The sequence below is a fragment of the Tubulanus polymorphus genome, chromosome 2 (assembly GCF_964204645.1).
Source record: "Tubulanus polymorphus chromosome 2, tnTubPoly1.2, whole genome shotgun sequence".
NCBI classification, from domain to species: domain Eukaryota; kingdom Metazoa; phylum Nemertea; class Palaeonemertea; order Tubulaniformes; family Tubulanidae; genus Tubulanus; species Tubulanus polymorphus.
The window spans coordinates 2,022,203-2,047,971 of record NC_134026.1 but is presented as its reverse complement, the minus strand read 5'-3'; the positions used below and the strand labels follow the sequence as shown (position 1 = coordinate 2,047,971).

Genomic DNA, 25,769 nt, shown 5'->3' with positions numbered 1-25,769 from the left:
CAAAACCAGCTGTATATAACCAAAAAGAATTACGATATCATTTCGATTTAGACATGGTCCAATTTGGTTGACCGGAAAAGGTCATTTCTGTTAGCTTGGTTTCCCATTTTTCATAGAAATATGTGATGGTTATACTTTGGGACATTGAAAACAAAAACATTTTATAATTTTTGAAGCATGGGACTTAAAACAACTTACGTGCATTTATTAACACACAAGCCACAGCCGCGTGAAATCATTTGTTAACTATGGAATATACAATGATATTGACAGCGGAATTGATCGCATTTGAATATTTATTGCACAAATAGATGTCCTCTCGCCTCCAACCAGTCTCATACGTCGGTTTAGCGGAGCCCAAATACGCCTCTAAATCGATTCACGCTGCAAAAAGTCAATTTATATATAGATAGACGTCTTTACCATGTACCCTCGCAATTTCTTTTTTAGGGGTTCAGAATAGGCTTCAATTTGCTCATGAATAGAAACCTGTAAATATGTTTGAAGACTGAATGAAGAAATGTGGAGGTGGTTGCGTTTTTGGAAATACACTGAACAAAAATCACGTAACTTAAATTTTGTCGAACGATGCAATCTTTTCGAACCATTACATCTCAGTCATTATTTAAGATAAACTAGAACGATGAAAAGCACTTGAAAGAAGAGGATCTCATCATGGAGATTTACGGGTTAAAATGAGAACAATTTAACTTGTTAGCAAAAACGAACATAAACAAACGCCCCATCATCCAATTATATAGGCAACGAATTTTTAAACGACTAAAACTATACGGCGTTATGAGAGATCGTCGATGTCCCGAGTAAAATGATGACGCATTATGTTTGTGAATTGTGACGTGTTAGTTTTCTGAATTGCCGCTTGGGTTTATTATTATTATTGCATGGGACACATGTCGAGGTGTTGTTATAGAGGCTGATATATCTATGACTAAACTCATTGTGCTAGTATATGCGCTACTATAGCGCTTATATTCTGGGTGCACTAGGAAAACCGGTTACAAAAAACAAAAGCTCGTTGGATATACGTGAAGAAATCTATTTGCAGAAACGATTGTGATGTGAATTTTGACCGAAAAGGAAACTATCAGTGAATCTGAATTCGTTTAGTACAATCCCGTGATATCAATTTGCAGGTAGATCAAATCCGTATACTCGTGGAATAGTAGTCATTTTCATCTAACATTCTTTGTAGGTCGCTTTAGAAATTAACATAATTATACATAGTCAGTTATATAGTTGACGTCTTAATTAAATATATGTTGTTGTGCAATGTACGTTGTCTACTGTTTAACTAGATTCGTTTCTATATGCACCGACTATGAACCATTTTACATCTTACGAATTTTCTGTGAAACGACATCTTATGCGTCACAAGATTATTTCATGAATACTGGTACATTGATACATGTACACAATTCAGATTGGAAAGATATTGAGGATGTTGCCATGGATACATACGCCTCTGTATGGCACTAACTAAACCAGATGATGTAGTACACCTATTGTAAACTATGTTGATTTATTTCTAGAAAATGAACTAAACAGATTTTCAAAAGTTGGTGCGAAATGGCAGCTTTAATCCGCATACGAGGCAGGAGTAGACGAAAAACGGTTGTCAATCCATTTTATAAATATACCCTTTTCTTCATTAACTTTTTATTATGGGTAAGTGCTAAACTCTTGTTGTATATAGGTTGGGCGTGGTTAACAATAAGCATATAAACATGTATGTTTATATATATACAACTCGTACTTTCGATTACTCATTACTTGATTAAACCCTCAAAATGTTTTCAACGACTTCTTATTAAGTGTCATTAAGCTAGATATATTACGTATATAAAACTGAATTATTTACATTGATACTCCTAGATATTTCACGTTCTGTATATTGATGGTTATGAAAATAAATTATATACATGTATTTCAATAATCTTTGAAATCTTGCCATCGTTCAGCTTTACGGTCTTGATTTAGGTACTGGGTGGAGTAGCCGCCGGGCTTGGCGCTTGGTTGCTGTACGTGAAAGAGAAAAAAGTCAAGGATGTGATGGATTTTATATTTGATCCCGCAATATTGATGTGTGTCACCGGGGCGTTTGTGTTTATATTGTCCACGTTCGGTTGCACTGGTTCGCTTCGAGAAAACACCTGTTTCCTAAAATGTGTAAGCTAGATTTTTAAACAGTATTAACCGGTTTAATGCCTCGAAAATAACTGTTTCTCTGAAAGTTACAAAAACCTTTTTGAAACTTGAAGCCTGAAGTTTCCAATCATATAATTCAAAATCACATAATTATTCCGTTTAATACAGAAACAGCACGCCACTGTATACGTTTTCTGATTTTTACGTGTTCGTCAAAGCGGGAAATAATGATTACATTTCTATTTCTTTATCTTTAAGTATCACATAATAATAACGATATTGCTGCTTCTGGAAGTGTTATTCGGGGTTCTCGTCTTCCTGTTCTTTTACGTGGAAAGCATACGCAAGAAGATGACGTGGTTAGACCCTGAGGAATTTCTACAAAAAGCCATCATACGTTACAGAGATGACGATGATTTGAGAGATTCTATCAATAATATGCAGCAACAGGTGAGCATTTTTCGACATTGCAGGTCCAGTGAATCATCACTTCAGGTTTAATGATAATGATATATAAATGTACGTTATATAACTCGGTATTTAGGATATCTTACAAACCCCTTTAACGTCCCATCGATATAAAGCATATTTGATTTAATTATCTGTTGATACCTAAATATCCTGTTTGTTTGGTCAATAGACACATATTTTGATCTTATCTTATCTGCGAGGGGTAAACCACCGTAAAATTTCAACTATCCTTCTATGACGTCATCTTATTTTCAGTTTAAATGCTGCGGTTCAAGTAACGATGATAATGGATATTTGACGTGGTCCCAAAATGAATATTTCAATTGTTCGGAAGCTAGCAAAAGTTGGGAGAAATGTTCTGTACCGTATTCATGTTGTAAACCGACACCGGTGAGTGTACCTACATCTTCCAAAATATTACTTGAATATTTGGTAAGCCCTAAGTCAGCTAACAGGCCTTACTAGGTATAAATCTAAAAATACATTTCACATAAATTTTACTGGTCCTAACTTGAAAATGATTTATGTCATAGATTCAACAATTTCAAACTATTTTCTAGGGTGAATTGAGAAATTTACAGTGTGGACTCGGTTTACTTAAGCCGGAGGTATTTAATTATTTATACGTGTACTATTATTAGATAATTTTGCCTTCATAAAAACGAAGAAATTGTTAATACATCAATGGCCCTTTACTTTTTTAGAAAGCGCCCACAGCGTACTTGACTATTTATGTGCAAGGTTGTGTGAAAGGCTTTGGTAAATGGTTAGAAGATAATGCGATATTAGTTGGCGGTATTTGTCTTGGGGTCATTATTCCACAGGTTAGTCGTGTGTTGTTGAACCATCTTTTCGTAGAGTCATCAATTTTCTCTTTAAATGCGCGGGTTTATATTCATGTGTTTCTGTCTACAGATTATACTCATATGGATGTCTCGGACGTTATCACATCAGATTCAAACCCAACGCAACAGAATTGTGCAAACGGAATAAAGAACTAGTTTGGATTCGATAAATAAATCTGCTTGAAAAATTGCTACTACCGGTAGCTTCCGCGCGCATGCACCGATAATTCTATGAAACATGCACGATAAGTATGTTGTATAGCATGAAAAACAGTGTTTACTAAAATGACTTTTCCGTGATTGGAATACAATTAAACACATTAATCATGAATGAACTCAACAAATTTTATTGTTTATTATATATTTATGTCTGTAAAACTTGATATGAAATATATATTTTGTATATAATGTGTATAACGGCGTTCATTTGTATTTGTATGTTTTCGTAGAAAAGTGTCAGCGACATGACTGAAAAAATGATCATGCGCTGAGAGATAAAATTACTTGCGACTTTGATGCAGAAATCGTATTGAAATCGAATACGCACACGCTACAACAGACAAAAATCTGGGGTTCCGATGTCAAAAAGAAATTTCGAATTTTTTTGTGTCATGTTTTCAATGTCGACAATTAACTTCAGCGGGGACACCTCGACTAGCGATGAAGCGGCGGTTTTCGGCATGATAAAAAGTACTGCGCTACGGGACTTGTCACAATGAATGTATAAAACCAGTATCAATGACCAACCCCCAGTTATCCCTGAATAAAAAAAACAACGGTGGCAACTAGTCAATCTGAAAATGACCTCACGTCAGGCGACTGTATTAAAAAACTACTCAACCGATTTACATGAAATCAGCTTTAGAAGACTTTCTGCTTCCAAAGCCTATAACCATCACTCTACGACGAATATCTCACAACGAAATCAGCAATTATTTACTGCGGAGAAAGATGAAAATAAAGTGTAACCTAGTACAGATTCTATGGTGGATGGCCGTTTTTTCACTTCAAACCAATTTCTATGTGAGATCTTTGAGATAACCCAAACAAACCATACATTTTTGCCAGTGGAACTTAGACAGTCAGAAACTGCAGATGGGTATTTGCTATTAGTAAAAAGAAGACTCCATGATTTTCTTAAATTTCATGCAGAAAGCTTCTTTAGATTTGTTCTAGTGTGGGGAGACTTCGAGTGTCGTCGATATTTCTCGGGATTCGAACATAAAAAACTAATTCAATCGAAATCGCCGATCGTGACGTCAGCAGCAATATGGCCGCGTCCATCATGTTTCGAATTCGCCCAGTTTCAAATACGTTTTCCGTACTGAACCGTAATGTAAGATCTCTGCAATTCACCCAAAAGGTATATTCAATTCGATAGAATCATGTAACCATCATTTCATTAGCCATTGACATGTGATAAGTTATGTCGAGGTTTATTTTGGCCTACTGCCGTGTAGTGTAGCCTTTCAACTCCTCTCTCTCTCGCCACTCCTCTCCTCACTACTCAGTCATTCTCAGACTCAACCCCCTCTCAGACTCAGTGCTAGTCTAGATATGTCATCCTCGCCAATTTGGCAAATGCTGACATTTTTCTGTCTCCTATGATAAACCATCCATTTAAATTCACTCAACTCAAATATTCGTCGAACTATTTGTGACCAAAATTACACGTTCAAACTCCTCTCCTGATAGACCTCCCAGCAGCAAATACAATTATCGATGCATAATATGCATGTGTTAACTGCTTTGAGAATTTTACCCATAATTAATGAAAACTATCTATTTTATTTTCATAACAACAGTTTCTAGCGAGCGGGTTTCATTTTACTAGCAGACGAAACGTCGAATTCTATGATGATCCAGTCGAAGCGGTGAAGGACATTTCAGATGGCGCTAAGATATTGGTCGGAGGTTTGTATATCTGTAACAGTGAGATGATAAGACAATTCAGATTCAATTGGACTTTTTTCAATTTTCAGGATTTGGTTTGTGTGGAATCCCAGAAAACCTAATTGGTGCAATGCTGAAGACGAAAGTGAAAGATTTAACGGTTGTCAGTAATAATGCCGGTGTAGATGACTTTGGTCTCGGTCAGTTACTAAAAACTAAACAGGTGAATTTGACCTATTTCTATAAAAGTATTCGGTTTTGACGTTTCTTTGAAGTGTCTCACATGCGGCATTACAGACATAGAATCCTCTTAATGCGATGAAAACATGGTAAACTATCACTGTATTCTTAAAAATAAGTGTATGTATGTTTAGATCAAGCGTATGATATCTTCATATGTCGGTGAAAATGCAGAGTTTGAGAGGCAGTATTTATCCGGAGAACTTGAAGTAGAACTGACTCCTCAGGTAGGCGTGGGTTTTTGGAAATGTCTCGCAATCTACAGATCTCAACAATCGACTCAATTGTTTGAAAATCATTTTCAAATGTTTCAAGATGATATCAAAAATCCAGACTAGTCTATGGTTTTTTGATAATGTTCATAGTTTTTCTCTCAAGATACCCGGTAGATGACTTGTCCGCAGAAACCAATATCCCTGTATCCCTTCAATATTCTATAATTATCATCTCCATCATGTATATGATAGTGTAACATCAGTGAATTGCTGTGTTTATAGCCCGGATATACGTAATCTGGTGACACATTCTCATTATGTCCTGTGACGGAAGTGAATGTATATTTCTAGTGAAAGGTTTAATTGTTTTAGGGTACATTAGCCGAGCGTATTCGTGCTGGCGGAGCTGGTATTCCTGCGTTTTATACAGCTACTGGTTACGGTACATTGATTCATGAAGGTGGTTCACCAATCAAATACAATGCTGAAGGAGATATTGAAATTCCCAGTGAGACTAAAGAAGTGAGTGACACCCTGTACAGAAACCAATATTTCTTTATTGAAAAAGTAATTGTTTCGCATTTTTCTATTGATTTATTTTAGCATCGAGAATTTGAAGGTCGAAACTACATCATGGAGCCATCGATTACTGGAGACTTTGCGCTTATAAAAGCGTGGAAAGCTGACAAAGCTGGAAATTTGATATTCAGGTAGGTTCAACTCCCTACAAAAATTTTAATTTCGAAAAATCTAGAATAAAAGAAATAAACTACTAATGTGAACATTAAGTTTGCACGACCCGAGTTGCTTTTAATTTTAGTAAGAAAATGTAATTTGACAGGAAAACGGCCATGAATTTTAATCCAGCCATGGCTCGAGCGGCGAAAATAACCGTAGCCGAAGTGGAAGAGATCGTAGAAACAGGTGAAATACGTCCAGAAGATGTTCATATTCAAAGTATTTACGTAAAAAGAATTATCAAAGGTGACCGATATGAAAAAAGAATCGAGGTAAGAGACGTAAGCAACAATTAGCGAACTTATATCTAGTGTATGTTGAAAAAAATTTGCTATTCATTTTGTTTTGTCATCAGCGATTGATTCATTCGAAAGACCCTGAAAAAGATGGCGACAAGCCAAAATCACCTGCTGAAGTCACACGAGAGAAAATCATCAAAAGAGCAGCTCTAGAATTTAAAGATGGAATGTATGGTATCCTTTTATTAGTCTACCATCTGATGCTTCTCTGTGTTATCAACAAAAATGGCATAAATTGTACCTTAACAAATCTATCATAGCTAACCTCGGAATTGGTATGCCTATGATGGCAAGCAGTCACATTAAACCAGGCATAACTGTGCATTTACAGAGTGAAAATGGTGTCCTCGGACTTGTAAGTGCTTCTATCACAAATAGAGCAATTATGGTAGTTGTTTGTAGTCTTTGAACAAGACGATCATCTAAATTTTAGGGGCCATATCCACGACCAGGAAAAGAAGATGCTGAATTGATAAATGCGGGTAAAGAGACAGTTACAGTTCTTCCTGGATGTTCGTACTTCAGTAGCGATGATTCATTTGCCATGATTAGAGGGTAAGCATCGTTACTATTAGAGCTGTCTGCATCTAGGACATGTTAGTAATCTTTTATATCTATAACTTTACTAGTGGACACGTTGACCTTACTATACTGGGTGCTATGCAAGTTTCTAAGTATGGAGATCTAGCTAATTGGATGATACCAGTAAGTACCGTAATCCTGTTAATGCTGTATGCATTCTGTATTTCTGATGCTATTCTCATCAACTCTCTGTTATAGGGTAAGATGGTAAAAGGGATGGGCGGTGCGATGGATCTGGTAGCGACTGCTGGAACTAGAGTCGTCGTTACTATGGAACATAGTGCCAAAGGCGGAAAACACAAAATTTTGGACAGCTGCACGCTACCATTGACCGGAAAACAATGCGTCAATACTATTATCACTGAAAAGGTTTGTAGAATAGTGATTGTCTGGTGTAGTCTAGCTCAGTTTTGGTTGAAAAAATTGAAACCATTATTTTTTGTCGCTATTTTAGGGAGTATTTGATGTAGATCCCGAGAATGGCCTTACACTTGTAGAAATAGCCGATGGTGTCGAAATACAAGAAATTGTTGAAACAACTGGTTGTGTTTTTGAGGTAAGTATAGTTGGAAATGATATCTTTCATTTCATAGAGATGAAATTATTGAAAGTGTTTTTCATCTTTTTCAGGTTTCTCCCGACTTAAAACCAATGGGTCAAGTTTAAACTCTTAGACCTAGACATTTAACCAGCGTACTGAATTTTGGATTTGTGATGATTGTGAGACAGTTATTTGATTTAGTGACGTAGGTCAATATTGTTCTATTACTGTTTCTTTGCAACAATTTGAAAAGCATTATTTACCTCTAACGTGGATCAAAGTTTAATCCACGGTAGAGCTAAATTAGAATAATAGGGGTAAATGAAATACACAGTGGTGTGTTTTATCATAAAACACACCACTGTATTTAATACGAATAGAATTGAGGTTTTCTTTAGATCTGAGTTAGTGAATACATCGATATTTAAAAGTTTAGATAAACATACCTGGTTATTTATTAATATCATGTAACAGTTTGTAGGTCATTACTATGATCACAACCATGTGTAAAATTATGTTTGTTGCTATAATGTGCTGAGGTATTATGTAAATATATAATATGATGAATAAAGTGTGTAAATAGACAGTAAAACATTATCTTTTATGTATTTTTTTTTTGTATTTCATAATGTGATTTGCCTTCGACTGCGTTGTATACTATCGAAAAGATTAATCTCAAATTGACAGAAAATATTGAATTCAAAAGACCGCTTCACAAATGCTGCAGTTTCAGTAGTCTTTCAACTAGACGTTTGGAGAACTTATTCAGTAGTCTTGCCACCACTCGACTTGTCAGACACACCAGTCACCTAAGAGAGGTGTAAATTAGATACGGGTCATCGCAATATTCCTACTGTGGCATGTCGGTTCAATCGATGATGAAGTTAGTTCACACTACCACCAACCATGAATATAGTGGCAGCACTCGACGGTTAAGATTTTTACACAGTAATAAGCCTACTGTGGCATGCGAAGTACAGCTGTCAAAAATAGGTTTGTTGTGTCAAATGTAATTTTCTATTTTTCTCAACTATTTAGCCTTATTTGTCCCCTAACTTCTTTCTATTGTGAAAATACTAACTACTGGGTAATCTACTGACTGTTTCTGTTATTCTGTCATTACATGTAATATCCTACTAATTGGTGTGATGTGATGCAATTGTGGCGTGAAACTCAATTCAATCAAAAATGGAATCAATCTCTTGTAATAATTATTAAAGGAAGTACTACCATGCTATAGAACCATTGGGGCTAACATAAACTTTCATAGTCTAGTACCTGTTCCTTAAACCACGTTGTAGGAACCGCAACAACGACTGGTATTCAGACTAAAACTTTCATTAATTTCATAGTGGTTTTAAGTTTCCCACGAATCATATGTTAGTTAACTTGAAGCGTTAGGCTCGCTAGTGTCAGCTCTTAACATTTCAGGCCTAGTAGAGGGTAGGCAACCTAAAATCATAATCTGGTAGTTGGTAGTGGTAGTCGGAAACAGGGGTAGATAGCTTGTGGTTGTCCAGGTAAAATGGTATGGGATGTGCTGCATCAGGAAACTCCGATAAAACATTAGACGGTACAATTATTCAAATCAATGGTAAGAATAACATAACACTACAAATCCAAACAAGCCATAACCCCAGAAAACAAAGGTGTTTGGAGAAGCCTAGAGCATTCTCATTGACCGTTAAAAGTCCAAGAAATGACTAATAATACTATGCTAACACCTATGCTAATACTATGCTAACCTGGGTTTATAAGCTATGAACTCAATTGAAAATGAACTGAGTTAGTCCCTGGGTTAAAGATAAGTCATGTCTATAAAACAGGGCCCTGATTAATAAGAAACAGTCAAATAGTGTCTAATTCGAATAAAATAAACCATAATACAGTCAATGAATGTATTTCATCCAAATAATGAAAGCCAGTTTTTGAAGTACACATACCAGTAGTTAACACATACTATGATGTAAGGAAACCTGATGTGGATGATGCATGTTTAACTGTACATATCATATTGTATACACACTACAGCTTATAAACATCAACTATCTGGTTGTTGATTTTAGTGATTGAAGCGACTACAATCTGCACCCCGTCTGACAGTTTTGCTGGTACAGCTGACATTGAGCGTAGAAACAGTAATTCATCTTATACGTCAATTAGATCAATAATTGGTGATAGCGAGAAGTTTGCGACACCAAATCAAAACATGAAACCTGCGGCAACTGCAGATACTTGTGAGGTCACTATCTCTTATCACGACACTGATAGCAAAGTAGCTAAGAAGCTGTCAGGTATGCTATCAAAGGTTTTGTGTTTTATAGAAATGTAGAATTATTCATAACATATGACTAATTTACATCATCAATTGTTTTAGAAAAACTTACGGAAAATGGTTTGAAAGTCTGGCATAATTCTAGTGCAGGATCCAATGCTACGAGCAGTGAAATAGCAAGTGCAATTCTAAAATGCAAGGTATAAATCAAATAGAAAATCATGAATTATTAGCATAAATAGTAGTTTCCTTATTGAATTTATCGTGATTAAATCGCAATTTAGATTACTATATTCTGGTTCCAGGTGTTCATACAGATTCTAAGCGATGCTTCTGCAGGATCTAAAGTATGCCAGGATGAGCTGTCGTTGGCTTATATTTCAAATAAACAGATATTCCCAGTTGGAGTCGAACAGTTTTCTGTCGTAACTGAACAATTAGATAGTGGAAGGTACGATTTAAATCAGTTAATTCAACCAGGTGCAAGTAATAGATATCATTATTGAATTTACATTTTATGCCCATTTCAGAAAACTCATGCTCGCCAAGATAAATTGGACATTTTTGATAACCGACGAAGACTGGACAAAGAATGTCCCGGCAATGATTGAAAAGATAAAGGAAAATATTCAATCTCTCGATGATGAAGAAATCAGCGAAGACTCAGAATTTGATGAGTTGAATTTCACGATGAACAAGACACGTAAACTACCGGAAGGAGACAACATTCCCGACCGACAGAACGAGATGGATTTTTGGGACCGACATTTTTCTGGAAGTGAAACCGCATCGTACTTCGATTTCAGAGAAAACTTTCTCAAAGATTACGGTTCGCAAATAAAAGAGACATTCGGCCACGAACGACCGAACTGGCTCCTAGTGTTGATTTATAAAGATATATTCGAACAGGTGAAGAACGTTACGAAGAAAAAGTACGTCCATTTCTGTGGAACGAGTTCAAATCCTCACATATTTTACAAACGCGTTGAAGAATACGCCGTTTGTATGCATGCGATGAAAGAAGTATTCGATATGAATAGTTCTGTACGACTTACTGCTGTACAAAACATGGGTAAATTTCCATCGAATTCTGACCCTGAATACAAATCTGTATCAGTCGGCAGAATCTTTATATCACAAAGATTTTGATTTCTACCATTTTCAGCGGCGTTTAAGACTCGTGCTGTGATGGCAATACTTCTCGATCAACTGTCGGATTCCGATCCAAATATGCGAGCTGTTTCAGCGCTTGCTCTCGGTAAAGCGAGTAAGTTTTTTGCATTTTTGTATCCGATACAGTTACGAATTCATTCACGACTTGATTACTAAATGCTGGTATTATTTGTCTTACAGATCAACACAACAAACAGATCATTAGAAGATTGCTGGCACGTATGGAAGATGACGATCGTCTGGTCAGAGAAAGCGTTTGTCTCGCTTTAGGACATTTGAAAGTAGCTGAAGCCGTTGAACCACTTTTAGATCGATGGTATGTCAACCTGTACATGCGCCTGTGAACACATGTACATGTTGCATTAGCTATTGATTTTATGTGTTCCGTTTACAGGAGAAATGACCCGATTTCAACCGTCCGAGGGGCTGCTCAGTTGGCTTTGGAAAAAATGCCCGGTCCCGAAGCTCAAGCTGCAATAAAAGTGACGCAAGTCTTAACCGATGAAATGACAAACCTTCGAAAATTAAGGAAGAAATAATGAAGAAAACTTCACCAATTATGAATATCGGCGTAAACAAAATTCACTACCGTTACCTTGAAATATCTGTTCACTTTCACTTTAACTATTCAGTTGTGGGATCTATAACATTGCCTTCCGCCAAATTGAAATATATAGAAGGTAACAACACCAGTACTAGAGCTAATTACCGTTAGATAATCATAAAAATACATGTTTTATTGATAATAACAATTATGTAAATTTATTTATTAGGACATAGGTCTATGAGATATTTTTTCAACCCTTTTTCATATGTAAAACATTATTGTTGTAATATACTGTATAGCGTATTAAAGTATAAACCAAAACCATATTTTCACATATACTTTACTGGAACTCGATGATCAAAGCAACATTTAAAAATGTTTGAGACACGTATAATAAAAAAAAGAGTTTTGAGATTTACAACACAAACATTGTAGAATAAGAATAAGAGTTTTGAGATTTGCAACACTAACATTGTAGAATAAAAATAGGAGTTTTGAGATTTACAACACTAACATTGTAGTGTGTGGAATCGTGCATGCACTAAAATTCTAAATTTTCAGCTGCCTCAAAGCATTTACTAAAATCCAGATCTATAGGTGGTAAAGAATTGTTTTTCAAAATGCCATGGACGGAAATCTTAATATTTGACTGTCATTTTTCAAGTGCAGTACACTAGTATATGAGTTCCAACTCTACCCTCGGGTAAATGAGTATGAAATATACGAGCACATTGTTTATAATCATTTCTCGATAGAAACGAACTGATTTTCTTGTGTAGAACGTTGTACATGACGAGATGAGTCGGTAGTGCGGAATTAACAGGGAATGTATGATTTAACCATTGACCGGGTGAGTCATAGAATAGATCAGCTTCATCGGTGTAATTAACGGCAGACGCGGTCAAATCAGGTTCACAAGTCAGAAATCTCATTCCTACATTGGTGTGTAAATAGCTGAAAAATAAGATTCAAATCTTTGAATCTTGAAAAGTCTGTTTTAAATCAAATTCCAATTTTTATTGCATACCTGTAATAAGGTGTTGAATGACAAGGCATCAGAAACAGAATATCCATTTTCCTGTAGCCAGGCATCGCAGCAGCTGAATTCGCGAGGTATTTCATCACATCTAAGGTACCTCTTTGGTGTAGTAGACCGAAGTACAACATAGCAGGAATGTTAGTCAGCAGCAGAAATAGGGCAGCAGTTCGTCCGGTTAATACCTTTTTGATTAATCTAGAAAAATGAAAAAGTCGAAAGAAATTGTGATCTTCATCCAATCAACTTTACATAACCCAGTATTTATAACTTTCTTTTGAAAATATACCCATTGAAATTTCCACCTATGATTGAAAAATTATGCGCTTTTTCATCAGAAGCGGTAACCGTCTTCGATTTCCGGTCCAGAGTCGACAGGTATTCTCCACAGATATGCATAGCTATTGGTAGAATCGGATAGATGAAACGGAATTCTTTATGGCCGAGAAGACTGTAAAAAAAAAATAGCATAATTTTAAAATATTATCCAGGTTGGGAAAGGGTTAGCATAAATAGGTGATATTAAGTTGATGGACCAAAACGTACCTGTATATACCAACAGTCCAGGCTATCATATATAACAGAACTATATTCTTAGTGTTTCGAACACCGAATATAAATGGGAAGAAATGAGTTCCGATGACGACATTAAATCCTTGAGATATATACCAGTGCCAGGGATGACTGCCGTAAAAGGTGCCCATGTCGGAGAGAAAGTTAAACTTCAGGAAATTCCACTGCACAACGGTCCAGTCTCTGTAAAAATGCTTATCGACCAACATTGTGAGACCAAAGAGGAATAATCTGGAAAAGATAATTGAAGATATTTCCATCATTTAGTCATCTTGCAATCCATTTCTTAATAAAAAATTCGTAACACAATGATTTGAAAAGGCGAACTACAGTTACTACACAAAATCACTCACCCAGTAGAAGTATAAATTTTCATGATTGTTTTAAATGCTGGCCATCGACGATTAAGCCACACATGCCATAAACACATCGGTAACCAAAGTATGGCTGCTGTAGGACGAAACATGACAGCAATACCAACCAATAGTACAAACTTCCACTGAGATTTCCTGTAAAGAACGTCAGTTTTCTCTGTTTCACAATAAAGACCAAAGGAAAACCAGCCAGAGCCAGTTGAGTTTCACCATTATTAGACCCTAGGGTTAAATATTTCACTATGAAAACTAACCTCGTTTTATCCGGCCAGGGAAAATAATATAGAGCAATGGGCATCATAGTGGCTTCTGTGCTGTTAGTCAGAGTTCGTGTACAACAATAAAATGTGAACCACGAAGTTAACTGACAGAACAGACTCCACTGGGCGGTTGCTTGATTAGAAATACGTCGTGAAAATCTATATAAATACAAGTCCCCGACACCGGCGAATAAAGCCTGCAGTATTTTTGGTAATTTTATCTGAAATGAAAAAAAAACCAACCTTATATTCTGCTCAGTGAAGCTTTGAAATTCTCAATTATCAACTAACACGAAGGTCTTACCAACAGAAGTCTGTTGTCTATCTTGAATATTGCTAATAGTTTGTATATGAATGTAAATATTAGTGGATAAGAGTAACCGCGTAAACCAACTCGCCATTCCCATGTCAAGTATCCATATCTAAACAGTAAATTTAAGGAAATTTGCTGCTACAAATGGTGTGAAAGATATTTTCAGAGATTTGAGGGCAATACATTTAGAAAAAATCTCTGACTGAAGAGAGAATGGACCCCCTCAGTGGGACAAGGCATAATGCTTTTGTATGCACTATCAGTGGCTGCCATAAGTGTATAGGCAACACTTCAAAGGCAGTCTCATTCTCAGATTATACGAACAACCTGTGGGTTAGTCTGGAAGACCAAGATCTGAACGCTGTGAAGCACGAAAGCAAAATAAACAAATGAGGCATATATCTCGATCTCATGTGTTGGTGTAAGGAAGGTAGTCTGAATTCCAGTCGTTGTTACCGGTTCCCTAAGGTTGTTTTGTAGAACGACGGCTAGGTACTAGACTATAAAGAAGGATACCCAAATGCTGATCTATGGGCTACTTCTAATGACTGCCAGTATTCATCCGGAACAAACGATGTTTGTATCATCATAGCATTGATCAATCGCACAACGATCAGTCCCATGAATAATGTCTTTTCGCTACTCATAATCTTCTGAATAGAAGACGGACCTAAAAAACATAAATAGATACAAGTATTTGGAGCACTCCAAATTCAGCAATTCATATCGATATCATATTTTCAATTGACTTAAACTTTATGTAAAAATATAAGAATTAGAACAAACCAAATAGTTTTTCTTTGCTAATCTCAGGCTCAACATCTTCTGAGGCTGAGGAGTAACAAAATGACGTAAATTTTTCTAAAAAGCTCCAAGATTCGCCTTTCTGATTACAATGGGTGGAGATTGTAGAATGAGGGGTCTTCACAACTTTTCGTTGAGTTCTTCTTCGGATTGTGGTCGAACTTTTATTTCCATTTGCCATAGTTTGTCTATGAAAAACAGGATACGGACACGGACCTGAGGATTAAATTAATTGATATTTGTTTTAATTTCCGGCATTTCCAAAATTACGTCATTTCACAACACACTAATCTCCGGCAGCCGGCTTAAGTAACACTAAAATGAAAATGTGGACTCTCACAAATCGGATAAGCGCCGGGAACGAAATTCCAAACCTGAAACAATAATCAATCATCGTAAATCATTTTAACAGAAGTAATCAGTTGAATTCCATCCTTACAAAAATTAGTCAGTTTAAACAACTAATGCATCATCTATGCCGCGGGGTATGACTAGAGACCCCCGGACCGAGTTTTGGTGGAACTGAGAGAAGATGTCTGCTCCGGGAGAATTGGTAAAAATACAACAGTTGTGGATGCGAGTAAATCTGTTACAGGTTATATCGTTGTACGTTTTCCTTGTGTCGCTCATCGAGATGCCACTCAGCAGTATGCAAACTTATTTGTTCGAATTTCTACAATGTATTTTTGCACAGAAGTATTCACGTATTTCTCGTCTCAGTCAAAAGATATATGTAAAGATTAATGACATAGTTAAAAACTTGAAACTGAGTGAAAATATCGAACTCTTTCGTTCCGGGGGAGCTGATAATCGATTACAGTAATAGTGGTTGGAAGTGTAAATATTGCGAGTGAAACTACTAGTAACTGTAATACAAGCATTATTGTTGTACATCTTGATTTTGTAGTTTTATGATCGGACAAAATCATTTTTGAACCTCTTAACAACTGAACTGTTATCAAAGAATTTGATGCAATCAAAGATGTAGAATATTCACGTAAATGACACTTGTGGTACCAGTAACTTAATAGCGTTATTTATTCAAGTAACATACGAAAAACTGGTCGGTAAAATGAATCGACAAAGTTGGCATAAGATTTAGAACCAGTATATCCACTGCAATAATTATCGATATAGCAAATCTTGCGAACTTAGGTGTACATATCAAACGAGATGTGAACGGGAAGAGCACAACTGCCGCACGTTCTAGAGATATTGCTACTATTAACCACGAACTGTTCAGTGCTGCAAGTGACATTAGAAAATCGTAGATTTGACAACTAATCCGTGAATTCATAATGAATACAGGACTGACGTTTACATGCAAGAAAATAAACTGTAAAATAGGCATAGAAGAAAAATTCATGCACTACATAAGATCAGTGACTGACAAAATAATAAGATAGTTAGCGTAAGATAAACTGCGGAATCTGTGACTTATCATTATCAGGAAAGTAGCTGAATTTGCGAAGGCTCCTGATAGAAATATGATCAGAAGAATGACCATTGACACAAGACGGTAGATTTGTTTGCAACAGACATGAGGAGGATGTAACTGTTTAATAAGTCCGACCAATCTGAGTAAAATTCATGGTCCTTTTGAGGATCGAATGAGGAGAGTGTGATGACGGTCTCCTCTCGTATATTGGAAACACAGTTTAAAACGTGTAAGAAATAAGTTGATCATAAAAAGACGAATATCACATTAATGTTTTGCTGAAACTGCATCATGAAAGATGTATGGAATGAAATTCAGGACGATATCAATATGCATGTACATATATTTTTCTCTTTACTAGGGCCTAACATATTTTGCATTTAGACATATATTTGTCACATATAATATACATTTGTACTAATACAAAGTTTGCACTGAAATTTAATACGATTTACTCAGATTTGTAGTTATGCATATATGTATCGTATGAAATATATGAATGTAACAAAATCAAATATCATTCCCGAATGATAACTATTTGTTCTCGTTGTTACATTGCATCCGCCACGCACGTATGTCTGTAGGAAGAACATATGTTCCTGTTCTATGTCATACAAGTGTAGGCTTTGACAATTAATAAACTGTAATATCATTATTAATGCATAATATGGTGCAATACCTCATTCGAACAAGTGCGTAGGTACATGTTTGCAACAGTTTGCCCCCATCTGAATATTACAAAGAATTCCTTACACGTAAAGGTAGGAGGACAATCCCAGATACCGGTGGATCCGCTTTCGAGCCTCGTATGGTTGGAAGATGTGAAAGATATAAATGTAATACTGGGCAGTGTCCCATTAATTGCGAGTTCATCTTATTCCCCAGACTCGGATGATCCTTGCAGTTTAATTCTTAGGTTCAAAAATGTCAAAGTAGGAGTTCACGTGTTCATATCATAGCATGGACTTCCTTGGTGTTGATGTACTTTGCGTAAAAACCAACACATACTCGAGATATTCATATATTCGCATTTATTTAGAAACTAAACAACAGCACAATACATTATACATGTATATTTACAGTTAAAGATAATCATCAAGAAATGCAATAATTACTCAGGTGGAGAAAGTATCTGAGTTTTAACGATTCCAATGTATCACATACAAAACCTTCCAATTCTTAGCGATACATTCTCGCGTATGTGTTCTGTACATCGATTACAAATCCACTGATCCAGACATCATTTTGACAAAGATTACAATTACATAGCAATTACCAATAATAATTTGCATGATTGAAAATTCTTACAACATTTCTCTTTCGTTTACACATGAACAAAAACTGATATAAAATCATGTACATTGTATATAAATAAGATTGCGTAATACACTATCAGAAAATAAGACAATCAGTTCTTATTAGCTTTAATTGTTACTAGAGACAGATGAAACGGATGATGGAGCTGGTATTGATGCAGCGTGTCCGGGATCCTCTTTACCGTGATGCGCGATGAACCGCAGACGTAGTTGTAAAGCTGGTCGATAATTACGAATAATTTTCTCGACGTCAGTTTTGACGCCATCACCGACGAACATGTATTTGATATGATATCTGTAGTCAGCGTTAAGAATCTAATAAGATCATTCCTTATCAATGGTTTCAATAGAGCAGTGACTGTCTAAATCAATTGAAAAAAAACCCCACAATATGAAGAAAAAACTATGAGAGTATTTGACGTTTTGACTCAATTCTGTGAGTCATTTTTAGTACTGGTACTCAACAGCTTTGAAAATGGCTCATAGAATTGAGTCGAAATACCAAATACTCTATTACTAATAGTTATTTCTTCTTACTGTGGGTTTTTCATTCATCTCTTTATCGATTAGAGGTTTGAATAGTTAAAGGATACAGGAAATCGCTGATTGGATCCATATAACTCAGATGATCAGAAGCTTTGTCGACGTTGGCAAGAATTTCATACAGTTCAACAGTTAACTGAAATATGAAACAATGTATTTAATTTATACCCATTTGTTACATATAAAATAAATACAGGTTATGTATGAATAATGATACAGATCTGTATTGTATGCGTTGAAATCACCTCTAAGAGACAGCGAGTTCGTTCAGCATGAAATCGCGGTAAGAACGGTCCGATGATGTGACACAGAAGTAAATATTGAGATTCTGTCTTGATTACTCCTCGTAACTTTTCTTTCATAAACCTAAGAGATTTAGAAAAACAATTGAAACAACAACAACAACAAGAGAAAATCTTTCGATTAGCAAGACCTGACCATGTCTCACACTCCACGGAGCCAAAAATTAATTAATTTGAAACTGTTGAGTAAAATTACGACTATCAACAACTATTGTCATGAGTCCAGTTTCTATAGGAATACTAACATAGGAAGTACACTAAGTTGTCCAATGCTGGCGTGCTGCCATACTGCGTGACAGAGACACAACAGATAAGCACATTCCATCTCGCAATAAAGATTGTAACTGAGAGTAAAGTTGAATATTTGAAACAGATCAACATTTGGTGGAAGATTCGTCTGCTGCAAGTTCTGCATCACTTCAAGGATTTTCTCATTGATTACCGACCAGTAACTTTCCTGCGAAATAGATAGTGAATATCAAATATATCTATGTATTTCTTTGAAATTCATCAGAATATTTCAGTCAAACATACCGGTAATGCAGTCAATACTAATCCAATTGCATTCATCCAAGCCATAATTTGGTCTCGAGGAATTTGAGTTGATCCTTTCAGTACGATATCTAGAAGCGCGTTCCCAACTGTTTCTGATGCTACTGGTAGAGCCATCAATTCTACACAAGTTGAATGCAGAGCGTGCGCTGCTGGATTCGGAAATTCATTGAACCTCCAATCAAAGTTTGGGAATGTTGGTGGATTTTTACCACATATGGCTGAACAATAGTTAAGGTTAGATTGCAGCATACTGAAGTTGGCATTCTAAATACTTGTATTAACTAGATGATTATAATATTATCTAAAGGATACTATCAACCAAACGTCCGATGATATGCACATAATAGTCATGGTCAGGAATCCAATTGATGTCATCATCAGCCTGTTGCATGTACAATTGATATTGTTCGGTCAAACACCAATTGTTTGGACGAATTTCTTTCAGAGATCCTTTAAAATGCAAAGTCAATGAAATGATGAAATGTATTATAGCATGAAGAACGCCGATGGATCTTACGTTATAAGTCATTGGAGACATAATTATAGTTAATGGTGTACCTATGATTGCCTTGACAAGTTTTCTCTTTAAAGCTGGTCTATCTCGCAGTTTCTTCTCGTAATAGTGAAGGGTGTTGCAGAGATACGTCACTGGGCGATCTACGTAATTTACAGTCACTGAGTACAAGCAGCAGTTATGTATCATAGATTACAAATTATGGTATATTACAACTAACCATGAAATTTATACAAATCACCAAGATGGTCTAAAAGTATTTCCAATGATTTGGCTACAGGTGGAAGTTCAAGGAATCTGTGTATTACAATATCGAAAACCTAAAAAATAAAGTAAAATTATCAACTGTTCATCTGCAGCAGATCAGGATATTTCATTATTGTTTGTTATATTTTGCCTCAATCGCCAACTTACCGGTAAAAAGCGTAGACAGACATTTCCGAAATATACAGGTAACATTTGATTGGCTTGTGTAGAAATATCCGACATAGATTCGTGATAGAATCTTTCTGGAAATTTCTGAAATAAATTTCAACTTGTATATCAGATACTTCATGAATATGAAAACAGTTTGCAGCGTCTCGTAGTGGAAACTTACTCTGTGAAATGCCATGTGTTTATCATGCCAATTATTCATCATCCAATGTTCAGGTGAATTCTAAAATAATATCAACATCTCAATGAAACTGTAAGTCAGGAAATTAACACAATACCATGGAAATGGCAGTGTGCATATACATGTACCTCTTTGATAAATTCATTGACCCTATTACGAAAATCAGATGGTTTCAACAACAGAAGTTGTATGATGAAAAAGCAAACTTGTGCTTCACTGCCTTCTAGATTTCGCAAAGCCTGAAAATCAAACAAACGTTGAGTTACAAACTACAACATCTAATTGAAGATTCGATTGAAAGTTTGAATTATTTGGATACTTACCAAGCACAATATCAATCTATCAATAGTGATTACATTGTGTTTCCATATCATGTCATTCAAAGCTTCAACACACTGAAAATTGGCAGAAAGATATCTTAACAGTTCTGTGGAAAGAAATATCAAAACCCATAACTGTGTTCTTCACGGTATCACCTTACCTTTGTCACGTGATGGCCGACTCCAGATGTAGAAAACTCAAACACTAAATAATCCGCGAATGTTCTCAAATGTGCAGACAAAGCTCGTGGGCCCAGTCGATCCAACACTCTAAATTTTCATGGAATAAAACATTCTAAACTTGGCTTGCATCGCCAGGACACATTTCAATCAACAGATGAAAGTCAACTTACTTGTATCCTATTGGTGAAATACGGTTATCTTCTAATAGACTCTTCCACAAAATACTAAACAAATCAACAATACAATTTATATACCGGTACCGGTATTTCTATTTTTTGTGAACTGATATCAAATGAGGAGAGATATAAATTCACATACCATAGAAACAAAGGAGACGTTCCTTGCATTGAGAAATGTGCAATGATATCATTCTCATTCCCCATACCTAAAATAAATCAGCGAAATAACAAACTGTCAATATAATCATAACATGAAATGGAAGTGGAGGTTTTAGTTAGACTCACTTTTCCACTTTCGGTATTCAGTTTCAACATTTCTTTTTAGAATGCCCTTGTCTTCTTTCTGTATCGGATTTGCCTGGAAAAATTCATTCAGAGTATGTGGGAAGCAGGAGAGCGTATGGGTCGACCAGCCGTGAGGTGTGCTTTGCATTATCGATGCTAGTATCTCCTTACACCAACTACTAGACAGTGTCTCAGCACCTACATAATAAAACATTATCATATCAATCAATCGACCTGTCTGTCATGGCATTATATCTTCAGGTTTCGAGAACAAATCTCTTTTACCTGTTACATGAAGCGCGCGAGCTAATGTGAGAACAAGCGCTCGATTCAATTCTTCGGAATCTCCAGACAACAAGGCTAACGTTTTTGGTTCACTCGAAAACCTTGACAGTTGGGGTTGAACTTCAGAACTTCCAAGTCCGGTAATAAGACGCAGAGCTGTACTCTCCACACTGAAATTAGATGTACATGGTAATTCATCATCTGAAATAATATGTATTCAAGGTTTGCGTTTTAGTATAATGAAGGAACTTACCATAAATGCAACTGAGTTTGATTAGTTTGTGCTAATGATGATAATGAATGAAGATGACCCAATAGTTGTACTCTATAATGCGGTTGTATATGATGAAGCCGATAGCTGAACATCTCTAGCAGAGTATGTAGAATGCCCCAAGCATGACTTTTAAATACATTCGGAAGAAGTTGACCTGAAAGAGAACAAAAGACATGACTTATCAAAAGACTGCTACAATTTGGAGTTAAAAGTTAATGCGTTCTGAAAATGACAATGTATCATAGTTACTGATGAATCCTTTGATTCCTAATGTTTCTATTTCCATGTAAACGAGTAGGCGACTGTATGTCTCAACCAGAGCAGGAGCCAGGGCAAAATTAGCCTTCGTTTGACCGAGTCTTATCACGCGAGCGACTATACTATGAATAAGACTGCGAGAGAAAAACAGGAAATTATTTCAAGAAATATTTACTAGAAATATTCCCCTGAATTAATTAGTGTATTTTGAGGGAATCTTACCTCATTTTAGCGTGGACAGTAAGAGAATCGAGGAGACTCATAGGTAATGGATGAATAGGTGCAGCGGCTGGTACGTTCCCGGGAAGCATGGTCGTCGTATTCGTTTTGCCATTACCGTATATCGTTTCAACCAGGACACCCATCGGCAACGCGAAATAATCTGAATTTGTGCTGTCTGTAGAATAGACATCAGAATTACAGATTAGAATCGACAATTTCTCCGAGAAGATATTCAAATATTAAAGGAAGACTTACATGCATTGCATAGTAGCGCTATCCTGTAATCTGTCATCGGTAATTGCTTGTTATTGAGGCAGACTTTTAACATCCTGGAAAAGAGTTAACGAATCATGTGAATAACGTATTGAAATTATCATCTACAGGTATTCTTATTGTTATGAATGGATAAGTGCTCACTCAAGGTGTCCCTTAATAGAATTCGGAAATGGACGCTTCAATTTTTCCTTGTCATTTTGTGCTTTCTTGCTCAAGTGAATCCAGATGCACGTGGCTGCCATCGCGTAAGTACAACTCGGTTTATTGATATCGGGGTCTGCCAGCACCTCATCTTCCGGATATAACAGATCGTACAACTTTAAAACTGGTAAGAAATCTACCAACTGCAAAACAATTTTTTAAGAAAAAACAAATTAAGATCAAATTTTGAATGAAAATTCTGCAGTTAGAAGTTATTTCATACGCACAGGATTTTTTTGGATGCTGCCAGATATGAATTGTAGTAAAACCCACATGAGATGATCTCTTCCTTTGCGTAAATTCCTTCCTTGTAACTATATTTAAGATGAAGAAACACATTTTCTATACTGAAGCTCGACTTCAAAATCGAATAGTACTTTGACAATCATCTCTACTACCTTGCTGTAAAGTTCCATGACCATGTGAGGAAAACTCGCGAACTGGAATAACACCAAGAATATCAACTGACTAGATAAATGTTGCCAGAGCAACTGGCTCATGCTTCCATCATCTCCTTCCTCATTCTCCGATCGTTCCATCGCTAGAACAACTAGATCGACTAATTGTTCTTCGAGCACGACACTTCTCTGTTTCATCTGTAAAATATTCGTAAAATATACATTCAAATGCTTACCTCACGTACACTCGAATAAACTCAAATCACTGACTGTTTATTACCTGTTTGTTCAAACTGAGCATGCTGCAAACCATATCGCGTGAATACGGCTGTTCCAAGACATATCTCAATAAACCAGTTTGAGATTCATATAAAGCCTATAAATTAGTCCATATATAGAGATTAATGAGATACAAATGAAAATATAGATGCAATAAACTGGTTTTTTTTTTTCAAATTTATCAAGTACCTTGTCATAAGGTAGAGGTCCACTGAGAGCGAATCTCAATGTGCTCGGGTTCAATTTCCACATGTTAACTGTCGGACTCGAATGGCCAACTATTGGCAGTAAATTCGATCGTCCAGCTACGGTTACCATTTGTGCAGTCGGTCGAAAACTCTGCACAAATCTACTCAGTCGCTCACCAAGTTTCTATAAATATAATACACACTTACAGCAACAGCAAAATAAAGTGATATGCAGTTCGTTGACAAAATTAAGTTAAAGCACAGGTATTGCTTGGAGCTTAATCTTTCCAATGATTATCCAGTCTAGCCTTGAGCGACCAGCAACATCAAAAGTATTCAGTACCAATTGAGGTAATTGAGTAAAAAATTTTGATATACCCAATGGGGCCAGGGACGATCATCGGGGAAAAGCTTAGTGATTTCATTAACAGCGAAGTAACTCGGCAGAAGACAAGCGTTACGATCCAGGATATAATCAACAACCTGAAATCAAAATCAGCTATTAGAATTAAGACAGCTATTCATTAAGACATGGCAATGTGAGTAGTACAAAAATACATCTTTTCATCCATTACTTACAGTTTGAAGAGCTTCAACTTGTGCTAGAGCAGAAATATTCTCAGACTGAGGAATCAGTGAACATTTTTCTAAAATCAATCGCAACAAATCTCGACATCCCTGAAATGTATAAACAATCTCCGCTATTAGCATTCATGATAAGAGAACAGGTTTCCCTTTCATTTGAACTGCAAAATTTACAAACCTTGTAGTCAACTCCCCCAATGATTTTTCTCATCAGCCAAAATGACGAACACCACAAATCACAAGCTTTATAATTCAGCTTATCACAATTCACCAGAGATTCACAAATTGCTCTGCAACAAAATGAATACAAAATACGGTACACCAAATATCTATTTCATTCCTTGAATTATGAACGTAATTTCAATGAAAGCAAATCTAATCCTACTAACTTAGCTGGTACGAGATTATGTTCAACCATTGATTCGAGCATATCCATCAACATCTGAATACGCTTTATATTTCTTTGTTTATGAATGTTTTGTACAAACGAATGAATGAATGCGTCTTGACTTTCCTACGAACAAATGCATTATTAACAGTGAATATCAAGTCAAATCAAACTATATACTATTATCAGTACAGCGATTAATCCAACTCACAACGGTTAAAGTATTCCATTGATGTCTTAAGATACTGAAACTTGAATCTTTCATCATCTTCTCATTTTTATCGGATCTGACAATATATCCACCAAAGCATTCTTGTATAACATCTGCTCTCTAAAAAAATCGAAACGGCATTAAGCCTACATACAATAAACGAATTTGAAATTTCCTTTTTTTGTCTGTGTGTGTTTTCTTACCAAAATTTGCTGAACCATGTTATCAACTTTATCATCGATATTTATAACAGGAGGGAGAGAGTTTGGAATCTGACCCGCTAAACCCATCAGCTGAGTCATTTTGGCATTGGATAGTTGCCAGAATTAACAATAATTATAAATAAATGTATATATATTATGGGAAAAGTAAGTTTTTCGAACCCGGAAATAAACTATTGTTCAAAATATCGAAAAGTTGTGTATCAGCCGCTGTAACGATAAAAGGACAAACTATGTATAGACACAAACAATTGTATATTTTTATGGCAAGCACACACCAGCCGCCGCCAGCTACCAATCAACATCACCAATCACGGCACACAGCAACCCTAACAATACGAATAACTATTTGGGCATTTTCATGTTAAATGAAAATATAAGTTGACT

General features: G+C 36.0%; 5 protein-coding genes across 7 annotated transcripts; 3 read left to right on the top strand and 2 right to left on the bottom strand.

The window, feature by feature from the left end:
- The first annotated feature begins 910 nt into the window (after positions 1-910).
- LOC141899471 (tetraspanin-33-like) lies at positions 911-3,883 on the top strand. Its single transcript, XM_074785818.1, has 8 exons — positions 911-1,154; positions 1,551-1,686; positions 1,999-2,187; positions 2,425-2,616; positions 2,893-3,027; positions 3,198-3,245; positions 3,342-3,461; positions 3,553-3,883. The coding sequence occupies exons 2-8, from the start codon at positions 1,588-1,590 to the stop codon at positions 3,628-3,630; spliced, it is 861 nt and encodes a 286-aa protein (XP_074641919.1). The 5' UTR covers positions 911-1,154; positions 1,551-1,587; the 3' UTR covers positions 3,631-3,883.
- Positions 3,884-4,750: 867 nt separating this feature from the next.
- Positions 4,751-8,558, top strand: LOC141898528 (succinyl-CoA:3-ketoacid coenzyme A transferase 1, mitochondrial-like). The gene is made up of 14 exons (XM_074784466.1): positions 4,751-4,845; positions 5,288-5,396; positions 5,465-5,598; positions 5,750-5,842; positions 6,203-6,352; positions 6,434-6,540; positions 6,672-6,840; positions 6,924-7,041; positions 7,128-7,222; positions 7,301-7,422; positions 7,497-7,572; positions 7,648-7,818; positions 7,904-8,005; positions 8,080-8,558. The coding sequence occupies exons 1-14, from the start codon at positions 4,753-4,755 to the stop codon at positions 8,113-8,115; spliced, it is 1,575 nt and encodes a 524-aa protein (XP_074640567.1). The 5' UTR covers positions 4,751-4,752; the 3' UTR covers positions 8,116-8,558.
- A 394-nt stretch (positions 8,559-8,952) lies between these two features.
- LOC141900191 (uncharacterized) lies at positions 8,953-12,258 on the top strand. Of its 3 annotated transcripts, none has more exons than XM_074786968.1 (9): positions 8,953-8,983; positions 9,422-9,584; positions 10,057-10,284; positions 10,368-10,465; positions 10,571-10,716; positions 10,796-11,337; positions 11,431-11,532; positions 11,619-11,754; positions 11,833-12,258. In XM_074786968.1, exons 2-9 carry the CDS (start codon positions 9,521-9,523, stop codon positions 11,975-11,977), a joined length of 1,461 nt encoding a protein of 486 aa, XP_074643069.1. In that variant the 5' UTR covers positions 8,953-8,983; positions 9,422-9,520; the 3' UTR covers positions 11,978-12,258. The 3 variants fall into 3 exon arrangements, with proteins under 3 accessions (XP_074643069.1, XP_074643070.1, XP_074643068.1); XM_074786969.1 differs by lacking the exon at positions 8,953-8,983 and adding an exon at positions 9,011-9,077; XM_074786967.1 differs by lacking the exon at positions 8,953-8,983 and having other exon boundaries at positions 9,155-9,584; positions 11,833-12,257.
- Positions 12,259-12,334: 76 nt separating this feature from the next.
- On the bottom strand, positions 12,335-15,589 carry LOC141900190 (GPI alpha-1,2-mannosyltransferase 3-like). Its single transcript, XM_074786965.1, has 9 exons — positions 15,328-15,589; positions 15,058-15,211; positions 14,533-14,650; positions 14,223-14,449; positions 13,948-14,103; positions 13,568-13,825; positions 13,311-13,472; positions 13,013-13,219; positions 12,335-12,939 (listed from the first exon to the last, which is right to left on the bottom strand). The coding sequence occupies exons 1-9, from the start codon at positions 15,524-15,526 to the stop codon at positions 12,645-12,647; spliced, it is 1,776 nt and encodes a 591-aa protein (XP_074643066.1). The 5' UTR covers positions 15,527-15,589; the 3' UTR covers positions 12,335-12,644.
- Positions 15,590-17,838: 2,249 nt separating this feature from the next.
- On the bottom strand, positions 17,839-25,512 carry LOC141900622 (mediator of RNA polymerase II transcription subunit 23-like). The gene is made up of 32 exons (XM_074787602.1): positions 25,365-25,512; positions 25,162-25,281; positions 24,952-25,076; positions 24,741-24,852; positions 24,557-24,655; positions 24,356-24,460; positions 23,979-24,161; positions 23,791-23,886; positions 23,511-23,708; positions 23,340-23,426; positions 23,053-23,255; positions 22,891-22,964; positions 22,636-22,810; positions 22,405-22,547; positions 22,135-22,309; positions 21,882-22,051; positions 21,597-21,794; positions 21,451-21,517; positions 21,303-21,356; positions 21,111-21,219; positions 20,953-21,024; positions 20,758-20,868; positions 20,612-20,671; positions 20,428-20,532; positions 20,234-20,333; positions 20,058-20,156; positions 19,812-19,949; positions 19,479-19,717; positions 19,190-19,401; positions 18,888-19,008; positions 18,693-18,778; positions 17,839-18,394 (listed from the first exon to the last, which is right to left on the bottom strand). The coding sequence occupies exons 1-32, from the start codon at positions 25,461-25,463 to the stop codon at positions 18,208-18,210; spliced, it is 4,122 nt and encodes a 1,373-aa protein (XP_074643703.1). The 5' UTR covers positions 25,464-25,512; the 3' UTR covers positions 17,839-18,207.
- Positions 25,513-25,769: the final 257 nt, after the last annotated feature.